Here is a 23,235-nt window from a genome sequence, read left to right as displayed (position 1 = left end):
AACAGTCAGGATTTATGCTTGGTCGAGTCAAGCATGTTCAACCCCAAACATGGCTGGTCTTCTCTTATTGGGGGCACATTGTACCACCCTCATACATAGTAAATTGCCAGCTGAACTTGGGTTTTGGCGACTTTCATGTAATAAGGTCAGCTTAATGATGCTCTGATCAATGGCCGATTTGAAGAACTAGTTTAGAAACCCCCATCATGAATGTACTTACCATAGCCTGCTCTATCTTGTTGTCGATGGCTACAACATTCGCACTCGTTGAGCTGAGGAGAAAAGAAAAAATTTAATTACAATTTGTCGCATTGCTGGGATGCAAACCAATACTTTGAGGACTTAATGTGACAACCTGAAACAAAAAAGTTCACTGGAGAAAAATCTGGGGGAAAAAAAAAGTTCAGAGAAAAAAAATAAAAAAAATCTGTTAAGAAATGTAGGTTTTCAAAAGAGACAGTAGAGCATTAAACATCATAGCTAAGCAAAGAACTGCAAGGGTGTGGCCATGCCACCAAGAGTGAGCAAATCAAACTTTTTTTGGTAAGACACTAAAGTAAAAACAGTTCTGTGTTAATCAGTTTTATCACATTTTGCAGTAAAAGGCCGACAAAATGTACACAAAGCTTACAGATCTGCCTTCACATGAAGACTGAATGACATCTTAAGAAAACCACAATACCGTAAAAGTGCTAATACAACTGCAGTTCAGTGAGCGAATTACATCACCTGAACCCTTGTCCCTTGTGACGGGCTTGTAAAAACATAATGCCCGATACCCCTACCCAACCCCCTTCTGTGCAAGCAGCTAAATCCACACAACACAGGGACAGACAGGTGTAAACCACTGGCATGGCCATCAAGCATATCGGCCAACCCTTGTGAGGGTGGATTTACAGGTTACATATATTATTTACATTAGTGCTGGCAGTGAATACAAGATTTATATTCTCAGGTCCTGCAGTAATAACCAGCTTCATGCTGACTAGAAGCACATGCCCATTTAATTAGATGTTCAACAAATGGGTCATCTTCAACACCACCGCAAAAATTTCCATTACAAGGACTTGCACGCTTTCGGACGAATTAGGACTTTCCCCAGTTTAGGACAAATTTACACAGGTTTTCATCGTTGGTAGGCATGGATGTTTGTGATTAATAAATGTTCACCTCCCAACACCATGCTATGGTTTACATGGGTATGTGACATAACTTGAGCAAGTCTTACTATACTGCGTTACTTATCTGACAAACTGGACATGTTGAATTGATCCCTTTGCTCTCCAGGAAGTTAAGACACCTCCAAGTGTCTTGCAGCAGCTTTCTCCCCTCTTCCCCATTGAAAACACCAACATGCTTGGACAAGCTAACCATGCATGTGTATGGTGGTGTCAAGAGGGACAGCTTAACAAGTCAACAGCTGTTGAAGGTGTGTGTATGTAACAAAGCATTATACTCCAGGGCTGTAATCACAATTCTTCTGGTTGGCAACAAATAGTCAATTGACTTTTCCAACCTGCTGTCCTACATCAGAGGAACGCTTACCAAACCCCATAGATTTAGGTGCAACCAGTGGACCATATAATGTGTATGGCGGGGCCCCAATATTCCATCCAGGCACAGCCTTTATTCTCAAGAAAGATAAGCCAGCGACAGAGGGATCTGGAAGCAGCTTATATTCTCCCCCCCTCCCACACATGATCAGGTAGGCGTGCAGTTGGATGTGCTGGTGGGATGGTTGCATGAGCATTCTGCAGACTTCTATTTAAGATGTATGGACACTTAAGGATTAAGAAATAAGGAATCATTCCTTGTGTAAAAGTTGCATATTTAGTAGCAAGGGTAAGACTGGACCATGACTTTGGAGATCAGAAAAGACTTTCCCAAAATATGACATAGCTGGCCATAATGCCAATATAACTGAAGTAACTAGTACATGCCAGGTCTGCCAGAGCAAGAGTCAACCTTTTTAAGTAGTTCTCCACTCTGGCTAATTGAGGGTAGCCCAGAATGGGGATTTCTCTGATCTCAACCCTTTTACGTAGTCTGAATACTCTGTATGTTACGATGGGGTTGTCCTATGCCCCAACAAGCTACTGCATACAATATGGTTGCCAACATCTACACAAAACCTAAGCATTGAGATAAAAGTGTAGTATTTGACATGTCTTAATTCAGGCTTTAGATTTCTTTTTAGATTTTTTTCTGCTTGGTACTATTTTTTTTAAAGTAAAGTCATGTGAATGTGGTCTGTTATGATAACTTTTTAATGCATTTAAGTACAAAATATAATTATGGAGATACGCTCATCAGAAGACACATGATGTTTTGTGAGCGGTTATGTAGCAGCCACAGCTCACAAGAGCAAGATCCAGTGACAGTATCACAATCATATCATCTACAGGACTAGAAAAAATAACCCCCTCAAAAAAACTGACGAACGCATGACTTAAGTAAGAATGGTCATGTCCTTGTTAAACATGGAAAAAAGGGAGAGCTCAGGTGTGTTTTTGCATAATCATCACTGGAAACTGAAGATCAGTCTCCATCATCAGTGCATCTTTAAGGGTCAAATTATGACAGAACTGAAATATTCCACCATATCACAACTGGAATTCTGAGTCTGTGTTCTCATTATTTGAATAGGAGGTTGTGAAACATACTGATAGCCTATCCTGAAGACAGGTCATCAATATCTAAAATCGGTTGGGGTCAGCACTCCATCGATCAGCCATTTAACCACCTCCCGACCGCATAACGCACGGATGCGTCCGGGAGGTGGTCGATTTATTCCTCCTGGACGCATCCGTGCGTCCTCTCGCGAGACTACGTCACAGCCGGCCCGCGCATGCGCATCGCGGGCCGGCATTTCACTGCAGAGTATTTCGTCAGCAGCCTGCCGGCCACGATCATTGGCTGGCAGGTTGCTGATTTTCAAAAAAACCAATCAGCAGCCATTTAACCCCACATATTAGTAAATATGATGGGGTTATATGGCTGCTGTGCTCCTCTGCTCCTTCTTTTGGTCGGTTGGTTCCAGCAGAGGAGCACACATAACTGAGTACCCACTACACCACATACTAGCCCCAGATCACCCCAATTAACCCTTTGATCACCCCTTTGATCGCCCCTGTCAATCACTAGTGAAAGGAAAAAAGTGATCAGTGCAAACTGTCACTTTTTTTTTTCACTGGTATTGACCGTTAGGTTTCAGTATAGTTTAGGCCCCTTGGTTAGGTAGCTTAGGGATCGGTTAGCGCCCAGCCCACCGCACCGCAGTCCGTTATTCGCTGATTAGCGTATCGCTAATCAGCATTTGTACTTTTATAGTATCTGGAAGTGATCAAAACTGATCACGGTCAGATCTATAATTGTACTAGTGTCACTTTAGTTCTCCCTCCACCCAAAACGCAGTGTTTGCCCGATCAGGCCTGATCGGTCGCCCACACGTGCGTTCGCCCACGCCACCGCAGTGACAAAAAAAAATTTTTTTTTGATCGCTGCACATTCACTTTACACGCACTGCGGCGATAAAAAAATCAGTTTTGATATTTTTTATCAACCGCAGCAGCCTCCGGTACTTCGCTAGCCTCCCATTTGTAAGACAGGCTTGCTTTTTTTTTCTTGGGTAGTCTCAGGGAATACCCCAAAATTTAGTTGCCCACATGTCTAACAGGGGGTATTCTTCTGAAGAGGCCTACAGGCTTCTGACCCAGTCGGATGAGGAGTGGGAACCCTCATCTGATGAATCCAGCGGGTCAGAATACGAACCTGTAGAAAGCAGTGGCTCTCTGACCCAGAGTTCGGACGAGGAGGCTGAGGTCCCTGATAGCACCAGGCGTACCCGGCCCCGTGTCGCTAGACCGCAGGTTGCGCAGGATCCGCTTCAAGAGCAGCAGAGTGGGGCTGGTGCTGTCGGATTACGTGGTGAGGCATACACCAGCAGCCCAGCCCTCCCTGGACCTAGTACCAGCACTGCCGTAGAACATGGTGAAGTAGCGAGCACCAGAAGGGCAGTTGAAGCTGGTACGGTGGCACGTGCAGTAGTGACCCCGTCGCAGCCACCGCAAAGACGTGCCCGTAGAGCCCCTAGAATCCCAGAGGTGCTGGCAAACCCTGATTGGCAGTCCCCAACTTCAGCCGCACCTGTAGTTCCCCCTTTCACCGCCCAGTCTGGAGTTCGGGTTGAGACAGCTCAGATCGGTTCGGCCCTGGGATTTTTTGAGCTGTTCTTGACTGCGGAGCTTTTAGACTTAGTTGTGGCATGGACAAACCGGTATGCCACACAATTTATAACCGCTAACCCGGGAAGCTTTTATGCCCAGCCTTTCAGGTGGAAACCAGTCCAAGTTTCCGAAATTAAAACTTTTCTGGGCCTCCTCCTCAACATGGGCCTGACAAAAAAGCATGAATTGCGGTCATATTGGTCCACGAACCCGATTCATCACATGCCCATGTTCTCTGCTGCTATGTCCAGGACACGTTTTGAGACCATCCTGCGTTTCCTGCACTTTAGTGACAACACCGCCTCCCGTCCCAGAGGCCACCCTGCTTTTGACCGGCTCCACAAAATTCGGCCCCTCAGACCATTTCAACCAGAAATTTGCAGATTTGTATACCCCTGAGCAAAACATCTGCGTAGACGAGGCCCTTATACATTTTACCGGGCGCCTTGGCTTCAAACAATACATCCCAAGCAAGCGCGCCCGGTATGGGGTCAAATTGTATAAGCTCTGTGAAAGGGCCACAGGCTATACACACAAATTTCGTGTCTATGAGGGAAAAGATCAGACCCTGGAGCCGGTCGGTTGCCCTGACTACCTGGGGAGCAGTGGGAAGATAGTCTGGGACTTGGTGTCACCCTTATTCGGCAAGGGGTACCATCTTTATGTGGACAATTTTTACACAAGTGTGGCCCTCTTTAGGCATTTGTTTCTAGAACGGATTGGCGCCTGTGGTACCGCGCGAGCTAGTCGCGGCTTCCCACGCTTAGCACCCGTCTTGCAAGGGGGCAGAGGGCCGCACTGTGTAACGAAGAACTGCTCGCGGTGAAATGGAGAGACAAGCGTGACGTTTACATGCTCTCCTCCATTCACGCAGACACGACAATACAAATTGAGCGAGCAACCCGTGTCATTGAAAAGCCCCTCTCAGTCCACGACTATAACCTCCACATGGGAGGGGTGGACTTCAATGACCAGATGTTGTCTCTGTATTTAGTTTCCCGCAGAACCAGACGCTGGTATAAGAAGGTGTCTGTATATTTAATTCAATTGGCTCTGTACAATAGTTTTGTTCTCTACAGTAAGGCTGGGAGAACTGGATCCTTCCTCAAATTTCAGGAAGAGATCATCGAGAACCTCCTGTATCCAGGAGGTTCCGTGGCCCCATCCACCAGTGTAGTTAGCCGTCTACACGAGCGACATTTCCCCAATGTCGTTGCCGGTACCTCAACCCACCCGTCACCCCGAAAAAGATGTCGTGTCTGTAGCAGGAGTGGAATAAGGCGTGACACCCGCTATTTCTGTCCTGACTGTCCTGACCACCCTGCCCTATGCTTAGGGGAGTGTTTCCGAAAGTACCACACACAGGTACACCTAGCATAGGGATCATCTCACCAGGATAGGCACACAGGGCTATTAGGGCCCATTCACTCACAGCTGCTGCAAACGTCTCCTTTCACATGGGACAAAGTGCATAACGCACTTCGCCACATCTTTGGGCGATTTGCGCTTTGCACATTGACCCATGGGGAAGGAGAGGTTTGTTCTATAAAAGGTAAAAAAAAAAAAAATAAATAAAAAATGTTTAGTTCAAAAAGTTAAAGTTACATGTTCTGTTCCAAAGTTAATAAAATTATTGCGTTGTGGCCTGGTTTTTTCTTTTTTTTTTTGTCTTTTTACCTTCCAGGTGGACCAACCGATCTACTAGCTGCAGCACCGATGTGCATTCTGACAGAAGCACTGCGCTGCTGTCAGATTACACGCAAGTCGGTGTATGCGGCGCTGCAAGACGGGATTTTCTCCTCTGCAGTGACAGATACGTTTGCCAAGGCATACGAGCTGAGGAGGAGGCGGCGTTCCTATGCTTTGGCAAACACTTTGTATAATTTTATATATATATATATATATATATATATATATATATATATATATATATATATATATATATATATATATATATATATATATATAAAAAATAAAAAATCCCGGCAATGATTTATTCATCCACATCGATTGATGCGAATGGAGAAATCTGGTTTGCCAGGGCATACGAGCTAAGTGGGTATGGATGTAGGGCGGAGCTCCTATGTCCTGGCAGACGCCTTTCCCCTCCATTTTTTTTTTTGGGCAGAGATTTTTTCATCCACATTGATCGATGCGAATGAAGAAATCTGTGCCGTTCATTTTTTTCTTTCAGCCCAGAGGCTGAACGGAAAAAAAAATCTCATTACCTGTATGCTCAATATAAGGAGAATAGCAGAAACTCCTAATGCTGGCCATACATGTAATGATTGCGGAGACCCTCAAATGCCAGGGCAGTATAACTACCCCACAACTGACCCCATTTTGGAAAGAAGACACCCCAAGGTATTTGCTGAGGGGCATATTGAGTCCATGAAAGATTGAAATTTTTGTCCTAATTTAGCGGAAAGTGAGACTTTGTGAGAAAAAAAAAAAAAAAAAAAATCAATTTCCGCTAACTTTTGCGAAAAAAAATAAATTTCTATGAACTTGCCAGGCCCCTCATTGGATACCTTGGGGTGTCTTCTTTCCAAAGTGGGGTCACATGTGGGGTATTTATACTGCCCTGGCTTTTTAGGGGCCCTAAAGCGTGAGAAGAAGTCTGGAATCCAAATGTCTAAAAATGCCCTCCTAAAAGGAATTTGGGCACCTTTGCGCATCTAGGCTGCAAAAAAGTGTGACACATCTGGTATCGTCGTACTCAGGAGAAGTTGGGGAATGTGTTTCGGGGTGTCATTTTACATATACCCATGCTGGGTGAGATAAATATCTTGGTCAAATGCCAACTTTGTATAAAAAAAATGGGAAAAGTTGTCTTTTGCCAAGATATTTCTCTCACCCAGCATGGGTATATGTAAAATGGCACCCCAAAACACATTCCCCAACTTCTCCTGAGTACGGTGATATCAGATGTGTGACACTTTTTTGATGCCAAGGTGGGCAAAGGGGCACATATTCCAAAGTGCACCTTTCGGATTTTGCAGGCCATTTTTTTTACACATTTTTATTGCAAAGTACTTCTCACACATATGGGCCCCTAAATTGCCAGGGCAGTATAACTACGCCACAAGTGACCCCATTTTGGAAAGAAGACACCCCAAGGTATTCCGTGAGGGGCATGGCGAGTTCCTAGAATTTTTTATTTTTTGTCGCAAGTTAGTGGAATATGAGACTTTGTAAGGAAAAAAGAGAAAAAAAAAAAAAAATCATCATTTTCCGCTAACTTGTGACAAAAAATAAAAAGCTCTATGAACTCACTATGCCCATCAGCGAATACCTTAGGGTGTCTACTTTCCAAAATGGGGTCATTTGTGGGGTTTTTCTACTGTTTGGGCATTGCAGAACCTCAGGAATCATGACAGGTGCTCAGAAAATCAGAGCTGTTTCAAAAAGCGGAAATTCACATTTTTGTACCATAGTTTGTAAACGCTATAACTTTTACCCAAACCATTTTTTTTTTGCCCAAACATTTTTTTTTTTTATCAAAGACATGTAGAACAATAAATTTGGCGAAAAATTTATATATGGATGTCGTTTTTTTTGCAAAATTTTAGAGCTGAAAGTGAAAAGTCATTTTTTTGCAAAAAAAGTTACATTTTGATTAATAACAAAAAAAGTTAAAATGTCAGCAGCAATAAAATACCACCAAATGAAAGCTCCATTAGTGAGAAGAAAAGGAGGTAAAATTCATTTGGGTGGTAAGTTGCATGACCGAGCGATAAACGATGAAAGGAGTGTAGTGCCGAAGTGTAAAAAGTGCTCTGGTCATGAAGGGGGTTTCACCTAGCGGGGCTGAAGTGGTTAAAAAGGTCACAGTGCTCCAGTAGGCAATGCAGCCTCTTCCTAGGCCAGTGACATGAATGGGATTAAGCTGCAATACTAAGCACAGCCACTAACCTATGTATGGCACTGTGCTTTGTAAGCTGTGAGGAAGCTGCAGTGCTCATGTGACTTAGAGGAGGGGCCATTACTATCAAAATGTCAGACAACCCCTCAAGACGTTTTTGGTTTTTACTCCCTGCCTTCCCAGAGCCATAACTTTATTTTAAATATTCACATAGCCGTTTGAGGGCTTATTTTTTGCAGGACAAAGTTGTACTTTTAATGGCGCAGTTTTATGGGTTTCAGTTTCAGCATTCCCTATACGGTAAAACTGACCTGTTGCCTTAATTCCTTGGGTGAGACCAATTCCAGGGATACCATATTTATATAGTTTTTCTTGGGTTTTAATACCGAAATAAAAAAAATAAGTTACCTTTACAGAGTGGGGCGATCTGTAGACTTTTTCACCACTTTTTTCAATTTTTTGCAGAGTTGAAACAATGAAAGAGTTAATCAGCCATTACAATATTCACCGTGGGATAATTAGGTTTACATTTTAATAGTATGTAGTGGTTTTGTGATGCGGCAGTGGAAATTATTTTTTTATTTTTATTATGAGAAAAGCAGGTGACCTTAATTTTTATACTTGGGTTCCTATAGAGGACTTGAACAAGCCATTGTTAGATGGCTTGTCCTATAGACTGCAATGAACTCCAATTGCAGCCTAGAAGAGTTTCATTATCTGCCATGAGCCGATTCGAGGCAGACAATGGATGAACGTCTCCAACCTCGATCGCAGAGCTCCTGGGAAAAGGCTCACAGATGCAGAGGTCAACAACTGACCGCAGCATATGATTGGTGATAACATCAGTCACAGACACGTAACCAGACATTATCTCTGGGTGTCTGTTTAAGGCTACTTTCACACTAGCGTTTTGGCTTTCTGTTTGTGATCCGTTCAGGACTCTCACAAGCAGTCCAAACGGATCAGTTTTGCCCTAAGGCATTCTGAATAGAAAAGGATCCTCTCAGTTTGTCTCCGATCAGTCTCCATTCTGCTCTGGAGACGGACGCCAAAACTCTGCCTGTAGCGTTTTTTCTGTCCACTATGTGAAGCGGTGCCAAACGGATTGACACACAATGTAAGTCAATAGGGACGGATCTGTTTTCTCTGCCACAATAGAAAACGGATCCTTCCCCCATAGACTTTCAGTGGTGTTCATAACGGATCCGTCATGGCTATAGAAGACCTAATACAACCGGATCCTTTCATGACGGATGCATGCAGTTGTATTAAGGTAACGGAAGTGTTTTTTGCCGATCCATGATAGATCTGCAAAAACCGCTAATGTGAAAGTAGCCTAAAACAGCAGAAACATGATTGGTGTGGCAACTGCTCAGCTGCTGAGTGGGCAACATGTTTAAAGACCTAACGTATATGTCTAGAGATGTTACGCCTGTTTTTTTTTTTTTTTTATGCCCGCTGGAGTGATTATAATAATGAGTCCGTGTCACAAGAGCACTGTTCAGGCTGGGAAAAACATTCACACATGGAGTGTTTCATTTCCCAGACGCTCACCTGAAACTAGCCGAACACTCAAGAACCTTGAATATTAACAGTTTGGCCATCATGGAAAATTCCACTTCCATACATCTTTACAACTTGTATGTATAGAACAGCTGCACAAAGGTAATGTGAAGCAGATACATAGGGCCTGGTTACTCATTAACCATACCATTTACAGAACCACTGAACCTTCTTTATTGTGGTATTTTCTGGCTGCTAAAAAGAAACCAAGAATTTCCAAAAACGTACATTAAAAAAGTTGTTCCATCTGAAAATAGCAGAATATGCGCAGCCAGCTATTTTTGGAAGTCCCAAAGAAGTGAAATGAGAGAGCGGCCATGTCTCCATTCCCAGCAGTGCAATAATTGGACTGTTCCAGAGACCAGAGCAGGCCCTGGAAGGACATACACCGGACAACCACAATGGTATGGAATTTCCCTTTACGTGTTAGTTTTTAGCTTGTAAAGGAACTCCGATATAAAGCAGCTATGGGCTGCAGGAAGCCTCTCCCGCTAAGCCATGCCCCCTTTTCTCACCACTTTTCTTTTTTCTAAAGTGGCAAGATAAAAAAAAAAAAGATTTGATGCATATGCAAATTAACCTGAGATGAGTCCTGTCCCTGATTCAAGTATATTGCTGCATCTGTGACAGGAGTGTCCACCAGAATTATTCATTCAAGGTTTGTTCAACGTCAACCTACTTCCACCTAACGTTCACAGCCAGCGTTGAGAGTCCATACTGAGTAGTTCTGAGGACCACTTCAATTGAAGTGAACTAACATAGTAACATAGTACATAAGGCCGAAAAAAGACATTTGTCCATCCAGTTCGGCCTGTTATCCCGCAAGTTGATCCAGAGGAAGACCCCTCTCTAGTAGCTATAGCCTGTAATATTATTACGCTCCAGAAATACGTCCAGGCCCCTCTTGAATTCCTTTATTGTACTCACCATCACCACCTCCTCAGGCAGAGAGTTCCATATTCTCACTGCTCTTACCGTAAAGAATCCTCTTCTATGTTTGTGTACAAAACAAACCTTCTTTGGTTTGTACACAAACTGAATTACTGTGGGTTTTTAGTCTTGGTTTGTGGTCAATGGCTTAGGGTATATATATATTTTTTTTTTTGCATTTCTTAAAAAGGTCTGCGCGTGCGCAGACTGGAAAACCAGATCAGTTTTGTTGGAACACTTTGTGAATGGATTAATGGATTTTTTTTTACCAGTGATGGCTGCCATCTTTTTTTTAAAGTCTGGCGATGCACAGGTAAGCCCTTACCTGTGCCTGTGCGTGAGCCGGTCTGAAATCAAATGCGGTCACCGAGAGCAGGCAGTTCCGAGAACAGCCGCCGGGGGCCTTCATCGGGCTGTTCTCAGAACTGCCTGCTCTCGGTGACCGCATTTCATTTCAGACCGGCTCACGCACAGGTAAGCCCTTACCTGTGCATCGCCAGACTTGTGAAAAAAAGATGGCAGCCCGCATGTGTTCGCGGGCAAACAATGCGAACTATCCATCACTGTTCACAATGTCATGCTCTTACAAAAACCTCTGGAAGATTGGGCAGTTTCTCTGCCTACAAGATATTATCACAGATGCTTGGTTTACTTTTGCAGTTCTCAAACCTGAATTTGACTCAGCAGAGATCACATGCCTCTTCTTCACAGCAAAAATTTTATAACATGAGCAGAGTTGAGAAAAAGACCTTAATCCTAACTTCTACAAACCTATGAGCAGAATCAAACTACCGTATTTTTCGCCGTATAAGACGCACCGGCGTATAAGACGCACCTAGGTTTTTGGGGAGGAAAATAAGAAAAAAAATATTTTTAACCAAAAGGTGTGCTGTGCGTTTGGTGGGTTTGGAACTAGGTGGTCTGTGGATGGCACTATTACTGGGGATCTGTAGATGACGGACACTGTTATGGGGGGATCTGTAGATGACGGACACTGTTATGGGGGGATCTGTGGATGACGGACACTGTTATGGGGGGATCTGTGGATGACGGACACTGTTATGGGGGGATCTGTGGATGACGGACACTGTTATGGGGGGATCTGTGGATGACGGACACTGTTATGGGGGGATCTGTGGATGACGGACACTGTTATGGGGGGATCTGTGGATGACGGACACTGTTATGGGGGGATCTGTGGATGACGGACACTGTTATGGGGGGATCTGTGGATGACGGACACTGTTATGGGGGGATCTGTGGATGACGGACACTGTTATGGGGGGATCTGTGGATGACGGACACTGTTATGGGGGGATCTGTGGATGACGGACACTGTTATGGGGGGGATCTGTGGATGACGGACACTGTTATGGGGGGGATCTGTGGATGACGGACACTGTTATGGGGGGGATCTGTGGATGACGGACACTGTTATGGGGGGGATCTGTGGATGACGGACACTGTTATGGGGGGATCTGTGGATGACAGACACTGTTATGGGGGGATCTGTGGATGACAGACACTGTTATGGGGGGATCTGTGGCTTGCACTGTTACAGGGGGGGGGGGGGGATCTGTGGATGGCACTGTTATACATGTGTCATCCACAGACCCTCCCAGCCCATAACTGTGCCATCCACAGATCCCCCGCCGCTCCAGTATACTAATATAATATGTCTTATTCAATTAATAGTTATTAAATATGCCTCTTTATTCCTAATAGTACCTTAAATCCTAAGCGCTTTAGTACAATGCCGGCAGGCCGGGCAGCCGGCGCGGCGCGTCACTCACTGACGTCACTTGCCTGCGCCGCCTGCTTCATTCATAAAGTAGGCGGCGCAGGCACGTGACATCAGGGAGTTACGCTGCCGCCCGCCCGGCCTGCATTGTACGGATGCGCTTAGGATTTAAGGTACTATTAGGCATAAAGCGGCATATTTAATAACCATTAATTGAATATGACATATTTTATTAGTACACCGGAGCGGCGGGGCGGGCCTTTAGTACAGTGACTGCACCGCCCCGCCGCTATTGCCGGCCCCAGCTCCTCCTCCCAGTCCCTCCCCGAGTCCCCGCTCGCTTTACATCGCTGCCAGTCAGTTTTACATCGCTGCCAGCGATGTAAAACTGACTGCATTCGCCGTATAAGACGCAGGGGCATTTTCCCCCCATTTTGGGGGAAGAAAAAGTGCGTCTTATACGGCGAAAAATACGGTAATATGAAAAGTTGTTATTCTAAAAATCTTCATCTACTTGCATATTATACCAGCAAGAATTAGTCTTTATGTAGAAAACCATGATTTAAATCAAGCCTTACTGACTAAATTGTGATTTCAATCAAATCCACCCCGACAGTGACTGAACTAAAGACATCCTGAATGGAGAGTAGAGTAATCCGTTCAGTATGTATTAGGATAAAACTGATCATTCCCCCCCCCCCCCCCGGAATTGAGCCCCTAGGACGAAACTCAATATCAGAAAAGAATAACGCTAGTGTGAAAAGTACCCTTAGAGGCAAGGAACTGGAACAAATGATATTAACAACTATTCACACTGTACTTTCTGTTGATACACACCCCCCCCCCAAATGATGCCTCCAACATATGCTAAGAGTGTAGGTACGGGCATATGATATAGAACCATCGTGTACAGTTGAACAGGGTATATAAAAATACACCAGCCAACAGGACACTAGAAGTCTCAAAAAGATTCTAGCCTCTTCTAATTATACAGAAATATGTTGAAACCTGTAATTACAAAGGCACACCAGGGCCCTGGAGAAAGACCATACGCTAGATTTGAGTAGCTGGATGACATAGAATAGTCCACCACATTGGTATGCCTTCCTCCTTATCCTGTCCTAGTAAGAATCAAGGCGGCGTGCCAGATCGACACCACAATAACTATGGGCACTTTGATGTGCCATGCTGATGGCGACCACTACAACTCAAGAGCCACTAGACAAAGTGCTTGTACAGAGAGCGGAACTAACAACGTTCCCACAACATTTATTTGCAATTTTCACTTTTAAAATCTGAATAGAAAATCCATGGTTTGAGATATTTTTGACGTTTTTATCCCAATATTGGTGCAGCAGTTACACTAACAGGATTCTGGTTAGATGAAACGCCAGCTCCTACCGGCCGTGTGCATCCTGTATTCCCACCTTCCACAGGTCCCTCACTGTGTGCGGTCTGGATCTTTTGCGGCCTCATTGAAATGAACGGGTCCGCATTCGATCTGTATAAAAATGCAGACTGGATGTGTAACAAAAATACAGTTTTGTGAATGGGGATTTTTTTTTTTACCGAGACGTTTTGAATGAGATCCGAGGACGCTTCATACACCATCCTAATGTTATCTTCTCTCCAAAGTATAGCACAAGGTAGCAGCATACAGAGCGCTTCCTTCATCTACCGTAATATGCAGAAAACTGGATGATCCTTGTTAACATTATACAATGTCCTAATTCAAGAGCGCAAAATAGAATATATCTAATGTACAGTATTCAACTCTAATTAGTACATGCATATAAATCCACTTATTACAGTAAATGGAAAACCCATAGCTTGTTTGGTAGACAGCTGTCAAAAGCAGAAATGAAAGGAGATTAAAAAACTCACCAATAGGAGCGCACCCGTGACGGAGAGTGTGGAAACGAGGAGCCCATGTAGGAGCGTCTACATGCCATTTTGTCTTCTGCATTTAGCTCGTTATAATACTTCATAAAGGAAATAACCAGAGCAATGCAATGCCTTCCAACCTTTCCCTCTGCACGTACAGAGTTGTGTGGACTTGTGCAAGACGTGTGTCACCAGGACTGAGGAGCAAAGCTTTATCAGCACTGGGTGTGGAGCTACCTGCCATTCCTCCTGATAAATGATCCATATACACAAGGGGGTGGGGGACAGCCTCCAGCGGCAGCACATCCTGATCCTCTGATCATCCTAATTTCATTAGGTTAAGATGATCAGATGTAATGTACCAGACACGAGTTTAGCTACTGAAAATGCAACAAAGCATGAAAGAAATGTGATGCCCAGGTTATTACGCAGACCGCTCCAACGATAGCACTGATGCCATCACCACAACTGGCAGCAAGAGGTCCTTTCACATGGAGCAATGTGTTAGGCAATTATCGGCATCGCGGAGAGGAGAGCTGTATGGGACCGAGCAGCGATTGCCTGTCCCCATAGAAAATCATGGTTTCTGTTTAGACTAGGGATCGACCGATATTGATTTTTTAGGGCCGATACCGATAATTTGTGAACTTTCAGGCCGATAGCCGATAATTTATACCGATATTCTGGGAATTTTCATTTTCGAGAAAAAAAAATAAAATTCCCACAAATCTGCTGAAAATTAATGTTTATTGTTAATGTGTATTATTTTTTAGTTTTTTTGTAAATCTTTCTTTTTCCATTTATATTTAATATTTTGTTATTTTTATTTTTGTAATTTTTATTTTTTTTTAACTAACTTTTAGCCCCCCTTAGGGACTAGAACCCTTGTCCTATTCACCCGGATAGAGCTCTATCAGGGTGAATAGGAGCTCACACTGTCCCTGCTGCTGTGTGCTTTGTGCACACAGCAGCATGGAGCTTATCATGGCAGCCAGGGCTTCAATAGCGTCCTGGCTGCCATGGTAACCGATCGGAGCCCCAGCATTACACTGCTGGGGCTCCGATCGGAGGAGCAGGGGAGAGGGGATCCTGTGGGGGGGCGCACTGCGCCACCAATGAAGCTTAATCTCTCATTTATTCATATACAGGAGGCGGGAGCTGGCTGCAGGATCACATAGCCGGCTCCCGACCTCTATCAGCTGTAGCTGCGATCTGCGGTAGTTAACTCCTCAGGTGCCGCAGATCGCAGCTACAGCTGATAGAGGTCGGGAGCCGGCTATGTGATCCTGCAGCCAGCTCCCGCCTCCTGTATATGAATAAATGAGAGATTAAGCCTCATTGGTGGCGCAGTGGCCATAGCTCCTCCCCTCCTCTTGTCCCCTGTCCTTTCATTGGCGGCAGCAGCACAGGGGGAGGAGACACTGCTCCTTCTCCCCTGTGCTGCTGCTGAGGGAACATGGAGAGCGCTGTCAGCAGCGCGATCTGTGTTCCCCATACGCTGTCGGAATATCGGCAAAATAAATGCAGATACCGATAGCGTTCAAAATCCTGAATATCGGCAAATCCGATAATCGGTCGATCCCTAGTTTAGACAGCACAATCTGTTGCGCAGGAACGATTTGTGGTTCTGACAGAACCACGTGGTCACCTGATGAACGAGTATTTTATCCAGGTCAATTTTCGGAAATTAGTATTTATGTAAATATGCATGCCCGGTAATCTGCCTGATCATCAGTCTATGGCCTCTTGGCACACTAACTTTTTTTTTTCTTTTCCCGTTTACGTTCAGTTTTTTTTGCGTTCTGTATATAGACCCATTCAGTTCAATGGATCCGCAAAAAAAAAAAAAAAAAAAAAAAAAAAAAAAATTATAAACAACTCTGTATGCCTTTCATTTCCGTATTTCCATTCCGTTCAAACATAGAACATGTCCCATTATTTTCCGCATAACAGACAAGGATAGGACTGTTCTATCAGGGCCAGCTGTTCAGTTCTGCAAAATACAAAAAAAAAAAAAAAAAAAAGCCATACGGTCGTGTGCAAGAGGCCTATGCAGAAGGACCTTTATTATAGAGGGGTTGTCCTGGATCATTCTTATTTAAAGGGGTTGTCACTTCAGCAAATAGCATTTATCAGGTAGAGAAAGTTAATAGCAGGCACTAATGTATTCTTATTATCCATATTGCTTCCTTTGCTGGCTGGATTCATTTTTCCATCACATTATACACGGCTCATTTCCATGGATACGACCACCCTGCAATCCATCAGCGGTGACCGTGCTTGCACTCTGCTGGAAAAAGCACAGGCCCATGTGCGCTCCCACGGTCCTAGCCACTAGAGAGGCTGTCATTTTTTCCCTATAGTGTTCAAGAACAGGCACCACTGATGGATTGCCTGGTGCTCGTAACCATGGAAACGAGCAGTGTATAATGCGATGGAAAAACGAAAACACGCTAAAAAAGGAAGCAATATGAATAACAATACATTAGTAAGTGGCTTGTAGCAACTTTATCTACATGATAAATGCCACATGCTGAGGTGACAAACCCCTTTAATTATTAATCTTATGTTTAATTCATCGGGAGCCTAGTAGTAACATTCATTCTGGGGGCCCACTGTACAGCTACATGCAAATATTACCTGCTCACACAGTGGCAGCAGAACGCTACCAGATGATTGATGGGGGTCCCTGCAGTTACTTCAAGAAGGTGGTCCCTGATCAAAGAGGATGCTGGCTGGTGTGCCTCTGTATGTTGGGGTCATCTCTGCCACCCGATGCCGGGTATATGACCTGGGTAACTTACTTCTGTCACAGATTACGGTGCAAAGTTTATTTGCGTCGGAATCTGAGATTATTCCCCCCTTTTCCATCACTTACGAGTCACGACAAGTCTAAAAAAGTGGTTGTGAAATGGCCAGAGAAAAGGCAAGGGGACTGGCGTTGATTTAAATCAAGTGTAAAAACCACCTAAAGGGTACGTTGGAGGCCGGCACCTTTACATGAACCGCCGGGCAGGAGGGATGAAGATCGGCATCTAAATAGCCGGTCTTCATAAATGTACCCCTAGGTACTTTGTTGAGTAATCTACCCAGCTTTTCATATGGACGCATGAGCTGGGTGACGTGCTGGATGCTGCCCATCTGTATGTCATGCAGTCAACCCACTGTGCCACTTCCAGAATTGGCGGAGTACTCCCCTGTTCCCTGTGGGCCGTTGTGAGCCTGATTGAAAGCACTTGCAATTGGCTTACATGAATCATTTTGCTTGGTTTCCCTCACTCCCTGCCAAGCCACATGACCTCAGCGTCTAGTAAAATTCCATACACCAATCTCACTGGCTGGTCCCAGTTCTTCCCAGCTTAGTATATGGAATGTCACCATGATGATGTGGATGGGGCGGGTGTAGCTCTTTCATAAGTGTGGACATCACTACCAATTTCATGGGCTAGGCATAGTACAGTATACGTCACTAGATATTCCAAATGGGGACAGGGTGTGAGCATCCTCTCTACAGCGACTGCACAGGCCTGGTCCCCGCTCTCCAGTCTACCCTCTGGATCCCCCTCATTAGATACCTCTGCTGTTTAATGCAGGCGCTAGTGAGACAGTGTCAGCGGTGTATAGACAGACATGTCTATTACTGTACTGAGCGGGCAGAACGGCATGGGTAGAGTAACGGTAACAGAACTGACAGGGAACCATGAAAACTGTGGAGACGTGAAAAAGCATACTTAAAAGGGGTTATCCAACTTGAACAACCCCCTTCCCCCCCACAGGTAATATACTAACCCTATCTAATGGTCACCGCACCGCCGCTTCTCCCTGTACATGGGGGACACTAGGAGCAGGGTAAGTATATTCCCTGTGTGTGACCCAGCACATGGGGGAGTTGTTTGAAAAGTTGGATAACCCCTTTAAAAATAAAATACGCTAAACACATTTGCAGAAAGAGGGGATTATGTTTGGTAACACAGAAAACCCCAGTAACACGTTGCAGCTATCAAGGCATGAAATGTGTTCTAATAAATGCTAAAGGGTTTGTCTCATGAATCATTCTACAGTTTTCAAACCAGCACCTGGATCTGAATACTTCTGTAATTGTATGCAAGACAAAAAATTCTGTAGAGCCAGTTAGTCAATAAAATGTATCTGTATAGCGCCACCTGCAGTTTGTTCTTTTCCTTATTTTTTGTCCATCAAGCTAAGCCGGTCGAACGCGCTCAGTTTAAATCTTCAACTGCCACATGTTCTGTTAGAAGCTGTGGCAGTTACAGGCAGAGAGCTGCAGCAGCAAGGGCATGCCCCCTGAGCTGCCAGGCTGAAGATATCAAGAGGAGCAATTGGAGCAGTCACTTTGAAGATCTCTGGAGCCAGGTGAGGTGCAGGGCTGGTTCTAGCTTTGTTTGAAAGAGGGTGTTATGGACTATATGATGTCCGATTTTAATTTTATACATCAATCAAGGCATAACCCCTGTAAATGACACCTAGCAACATTTCTTGTCTGTGTTATATACAGAAAAACAACCTGCCTTATACAGAGGGAAGCTCCCTCTCTGACCCCATTGGTTCCTTGCAAAGCGACCTGCTATGGCAGCCTGAAGCCTTACAAAGGCTAGCTACAGAAGCCTATGAGGCCTAGCCCCCAGGCTGGGTCTCGAGGGCAAAATATCAATATGAAACAGTTCCAATGTAAAAATGGAAGAGGGATCAGCTTTGCACATCTAGAGGGTGACATTTTTATCCATTCTTTGTAAAGAGGCTGAAGCTCCGTCAGATTGGATGGAAAGCGTCTGAACAGCAATTTTCAAGACTTGACAGATTCTCAATAGGATTTTGGTCTGGACTTTGACTGTCATTGTAACACATGCTTTGATCTAAACCATTCCATTGTAGCTCTGGCTGTATGTTTACTGTAGGGTCATTGTCCTGCTGTAGAGTGAACCTCCTCCTCAGTCTCAAGTCTTTCGCAGCCTCTACCAGGTTTTCCTCCAGGATTGCCCTGTATCTCCATCCATCTTCACAAACTTTTCCCTGTCCCTGCTGAAGAAAAGCACCCCAACAACATGAGGCTGACAGCACCATGTTTCACGGTGGGAACGGTGTGCTCATAGTGATGTGCAGTGTTAGTTTCCACCACACATAGCATTTTGGGCAAAAAGTTCAACTGTGGTCTCATCTGACCAGACCACTTTCTTCCACATGTTTGCTGTGCCCCATACATGGCTTGTGGTAAACTGCCAACAGGACTTATGGCTTTCTTTTTGCCATTCTTCCATAACCTCTGAGGCCTTCACAGAAGAGCTGTAGTTATACTAAGAATAAATTACACACAGGTGGACTCTATTTACTAATTAGGTGACTTCTGAAGGCATATGTTAGGGTATTTATTTACACTTCACACATACTTGCTACTCTGCGTTTGGTCCATCACAGGGATCAGCAACCTTGAGCACACTAGCTTGTCTGAAACTATAACTCCCAGAATCCTCCTTTCACTTCTGTGGAAATTACATCACTTATCACTTTATCATTAGGTAGCACTATCATTAGGTACCAGAAGGACCAGCTCTACAAAAATAATCACTCACAAAAAAGATAACATTATTCCTGCACGGCGTATGCCACAATTACACAACCCAAAAAGGCACCCTTATTACTGGGAGCCCAATATAGGGTTTTATTACTGGATAGGCACTCTAGTTGCTGGAGGCACCATAGGGACACTTTCTAATGTGGTCACCAATTGTTCAGCAGAATAGTATTTGGGGGCATTAGGGAGCACAGGATTGGGAGTGACAGCAGGATGACATTGTTGAGACACCAGGATGGGAACGTTGTCATGGTTGTCAGCCAGGATGTAGCTGAAATAATTGGCCATGGCAGTCTGGGTCAAATGGAGAAGAGAGTCTACATGACAGGAGATATAACTGCATGCAAGATGTGTGCTGCTGTATTCTCCTATATGTTTCCTAGTGCTGGCTGGCAGTATGCTGCAAGTAGAGCTGCCTCACCTCCTCCAAGTAATTATACGCATTGCAAATTTTGCTCTTAAATGTTTCACTTTAGGAGCCAATGGCTCCTAGGTATTTTTTCTTAGTCTGGAGCACTGTGCAGCTAATGCCGTACACAAATTTTTGCAAAACACCCTCAGAGACACTACAGTTGTCAGAACAAGTGGTGTAAAATCACCACATCGGGTATCAAAAGCGCATGGTGCTCTTTACTCCTGAGGCAAAAGATTAGGGTCACAGGGTGTATAAAACCACGCAGCACGGCATAATAAGAGGGCTTGCTTTTCACACACCGTTTTATTTTTTAAATAAATTTTAATTTAACCTCAGGGCCCCCGACCAGTGCTGTATAAATCACCAAACTAGGCTTCAAATACATATGGTGTTCTCTCTTCTGAACCCTGCAGTGTGCTCATACAGCAGTTTATGACCACACATCAGCTGTTACCATATTCAGGAGAAAATGGGTATCAAATTGTGGGCAGCTTTCTCTCAAGTTAAAAGGGTTGTCCAGGTTCAGAACGGAACCTGGACATATCCCCTTCTTCCCCTACTCAGCCTCCCTGATATGAGCATCAGAGCATTTCAAGGCATTTTCTGGAGATCCGGTGACGTACCAGGCTCTCCATCAGGAAAGCTAGGCGGAGGGTTCTGCCTAGCAGTGAGCCCGGTGACATCACAGACACTAATGGATGGGCTTTAGCGCTGCCCTAGCCTGTAAAACTGCTAGGGCAGCACTAAAGCCAGCCCACCAGAACCGGCAATCTCACGAGGAAGTCTCCGCCTAGCAAACAAACAAACAAAAAAAAAATTTATAAATAAACTTTCCCACGCGCAATCCAGCGCAGGGCAAGGAAGAGCATTGGAGCATTAAAAACTCAGATGCTCATGTCAGGGGGCTGGAGGGGTTAACATGGGGGATATGTCCAGGTTCAGCTCTGACCTTGGATATCCCCTTTAAAAATAAAAAATCTGGGCCTAAAGCAATGTTTTATTGTAAAAAATGTACGGCAATTATTTTTTTTCACTGTCAAGGGTTTCTAAATTCTTTGAAAAGCCTGTGAAGTCAAATGTCAAACTACACCCTTCAATAAATTCTTTGACAAGTGTAGTTCCAAAATGGGGTCACTTTTGGGGGATTTCCACTGCAAAGGTACCTCAGGGTCTCTTCAAATGCAACATAGTGCCCGAAAATCATTCCAGCAAAATCTGCCCTCCAAAAGCTATATGGCGCCCCTTCCCAGCTGAGTCCTGTGTTGCACCCATACAGCAGTTTACAACCACATATTTTAAAATAAGCCCCTCAAAATCACTTCAGAACTGAATTGGTCTTAATGAGAAAAAAATAAATAAAAAAAGTTGGTTTTTAGAAAAATTACATTTACAAAAGGTTGCCAGCATAAAGTAGACATATGGTGAATTTTAATAACCATTTCATAAAGCATCACTGTCTTAAAAGCAGAGAAATTTAAATCTAGAAAAATGCCAATTAGAAATATATCGACCTAAATTTGCCACTGACATGAAGTACATCGTGTCACGAGAAAATCTCAGAATCACTTGAATAAGTACCAGAATTCCATAGTTATTACTAAATAAGGTGACATGTCAGATTTGCAAAAAAAAGCCAGGGTCAAGAAGGTGAAACGTGTCAGGTTCCTCAATGGGTTAAGTGACATGAAATGTAAATAACCTTTTCTTAAGGTTGCTATCCTAATCTAAGGCTGAGGTAATATTTACAGGAGTGTGTCACAAGACTTCTGAACAATTGCATGAGTCACTCAACAATGGTCCTGACCTAGAAAGCCTGACTCCTCCAACCCAGATTTGTACATTTCTATTGACTCATCCAATCACAACGCCATCCTGGAGTTTACTTATAGTTTAAGGGCTCATGCACATGACTATGTATTTTGCAGTCCGCAAAAAATACGGATGACATCTGTGTGCATTCCGTATTTTGCGTAACGGAACAACTGGCCCTTCATAGAACAGTCCTGATCTTGTCTGTAATTCCGATATTTCCGTTTTTTGCGGAACGGAAATATGGACATATGGAAATGGAATGAACACACAGTAACTTCATTTTTTTTTTTGCGGACCCATTGAATGGAATGGTTCCATATACGGTCCGCAAAAAAAATAAAAAAAAAAATTGAATGGACACAGAAAGAAAATACATTTGTGCGCATGAGCCCTAAGGAAGATAAATGACCTAATCAAGCGAGTTGTCTGGTCTTTGTTGAAAACGTGATCAGCAAGGACTGAAAATGTCCTTTAAAGCAGATGTGTGCATGCCTTACATGAAGACTGGATAGAAGCCGATATTTTACAGCCCAAAAGTAAGAATTGCTGAACTAAGCCAAGCGAGCCCTCATGGCTGCAGGAGAGATGACAAACTCTTGTACAGCCAGGCACGGAGTCCATCCATAGACTACAGTCCGAGAAACAGGAGCTTGTGATCTACTAACAAATGAGACAATCTAGGTTATGTCCACAAGTGAGGGAAATGTTAAGGATTTCCTGTTGCAGATATTGGTGTGGCAAATCCGTGGCATTGTACAGTACCAGCGATATGGAGAAGATTCATCCACTTGCTGCGTAAAAATCTGCCTGTGTGTGGATGTACCCTTTAGACGCCAGAACTCTTATTTTAACACAAAATGACAAGGTCATTAGCTGCTGCGGGTGGGCATGGGGCTGTGTACACCATTACAGCTCAGGCCTTCTTTTAAGGGGTTCTCTGGGAATGGTTTAAATCGTCCGCCAGCATCTTGTACTAGAATAGAAGCAGGATTGGTCGCCACTACTTGCAGAGCTGCCTAGAAGGGTGATGGGGCAGGGCCTCACTACATAGGTCTACAATAGATGGTAATGATGTGCCATCATGGCTGAGTAGCCTTACAGGAACACACACTAATATGTAGTATACGCAAGTGCCAGAGAGTAATGTGTAGTAAGGCCCAGTCCTGCTCACCTTCTAGGACAGGTTGGTGGCAGCCGCCATTTTAAAAA

At 44.2% G+C, this 23,235-nt stretch overlaps 1 protein-coding gene across 3 annotated transcripts in view; it reads right to left on the bottom strand.

Annotated features, from left to right (window-relative positions):
* Window positions 1-23,235, bottom strand: part of TSC22D2 (TSC22 domain family member 2) — a 59,163-nt gene that overhangs the window by 8,423 nt on the left and 27,505 nt on the right. For 2 of the 3 annotated variants that reach the window (XM_044289662.1, XM_044289663.1), the window contains one exon: window positions 221-272. In XM_044289662.1, coding sequence (XP_044145597.1) covers window positions 221-272 — 52 coding nt within the window. Of the gene's footprint in view, window positions 1-220; window positions 273-23,235 lie in introns of those variants that run through there. The other variant, XR_006388652.1, reaches the window with a different exon arrangement.

Source organism: Bufo gargarizans, chromosome 4, assembly GCF_014858855.1.
Source record: "Bufo gargarizans isolate SCDJY-AF-19 chromosome 4, ASM1485885v1, whole genome shotgun sequence".
Taxonomy (NCBI): domain Eukaryota; kingdom Metazoa; phylum Chordata; class Amphibia; order Anura; family Bufonidae; genus Bufo; species Bufo gargarizans.
Note: the sequence above shows the minus strand (reverse complement) of the source record. Positions and strands in the feature narration are given on the sequence as shown.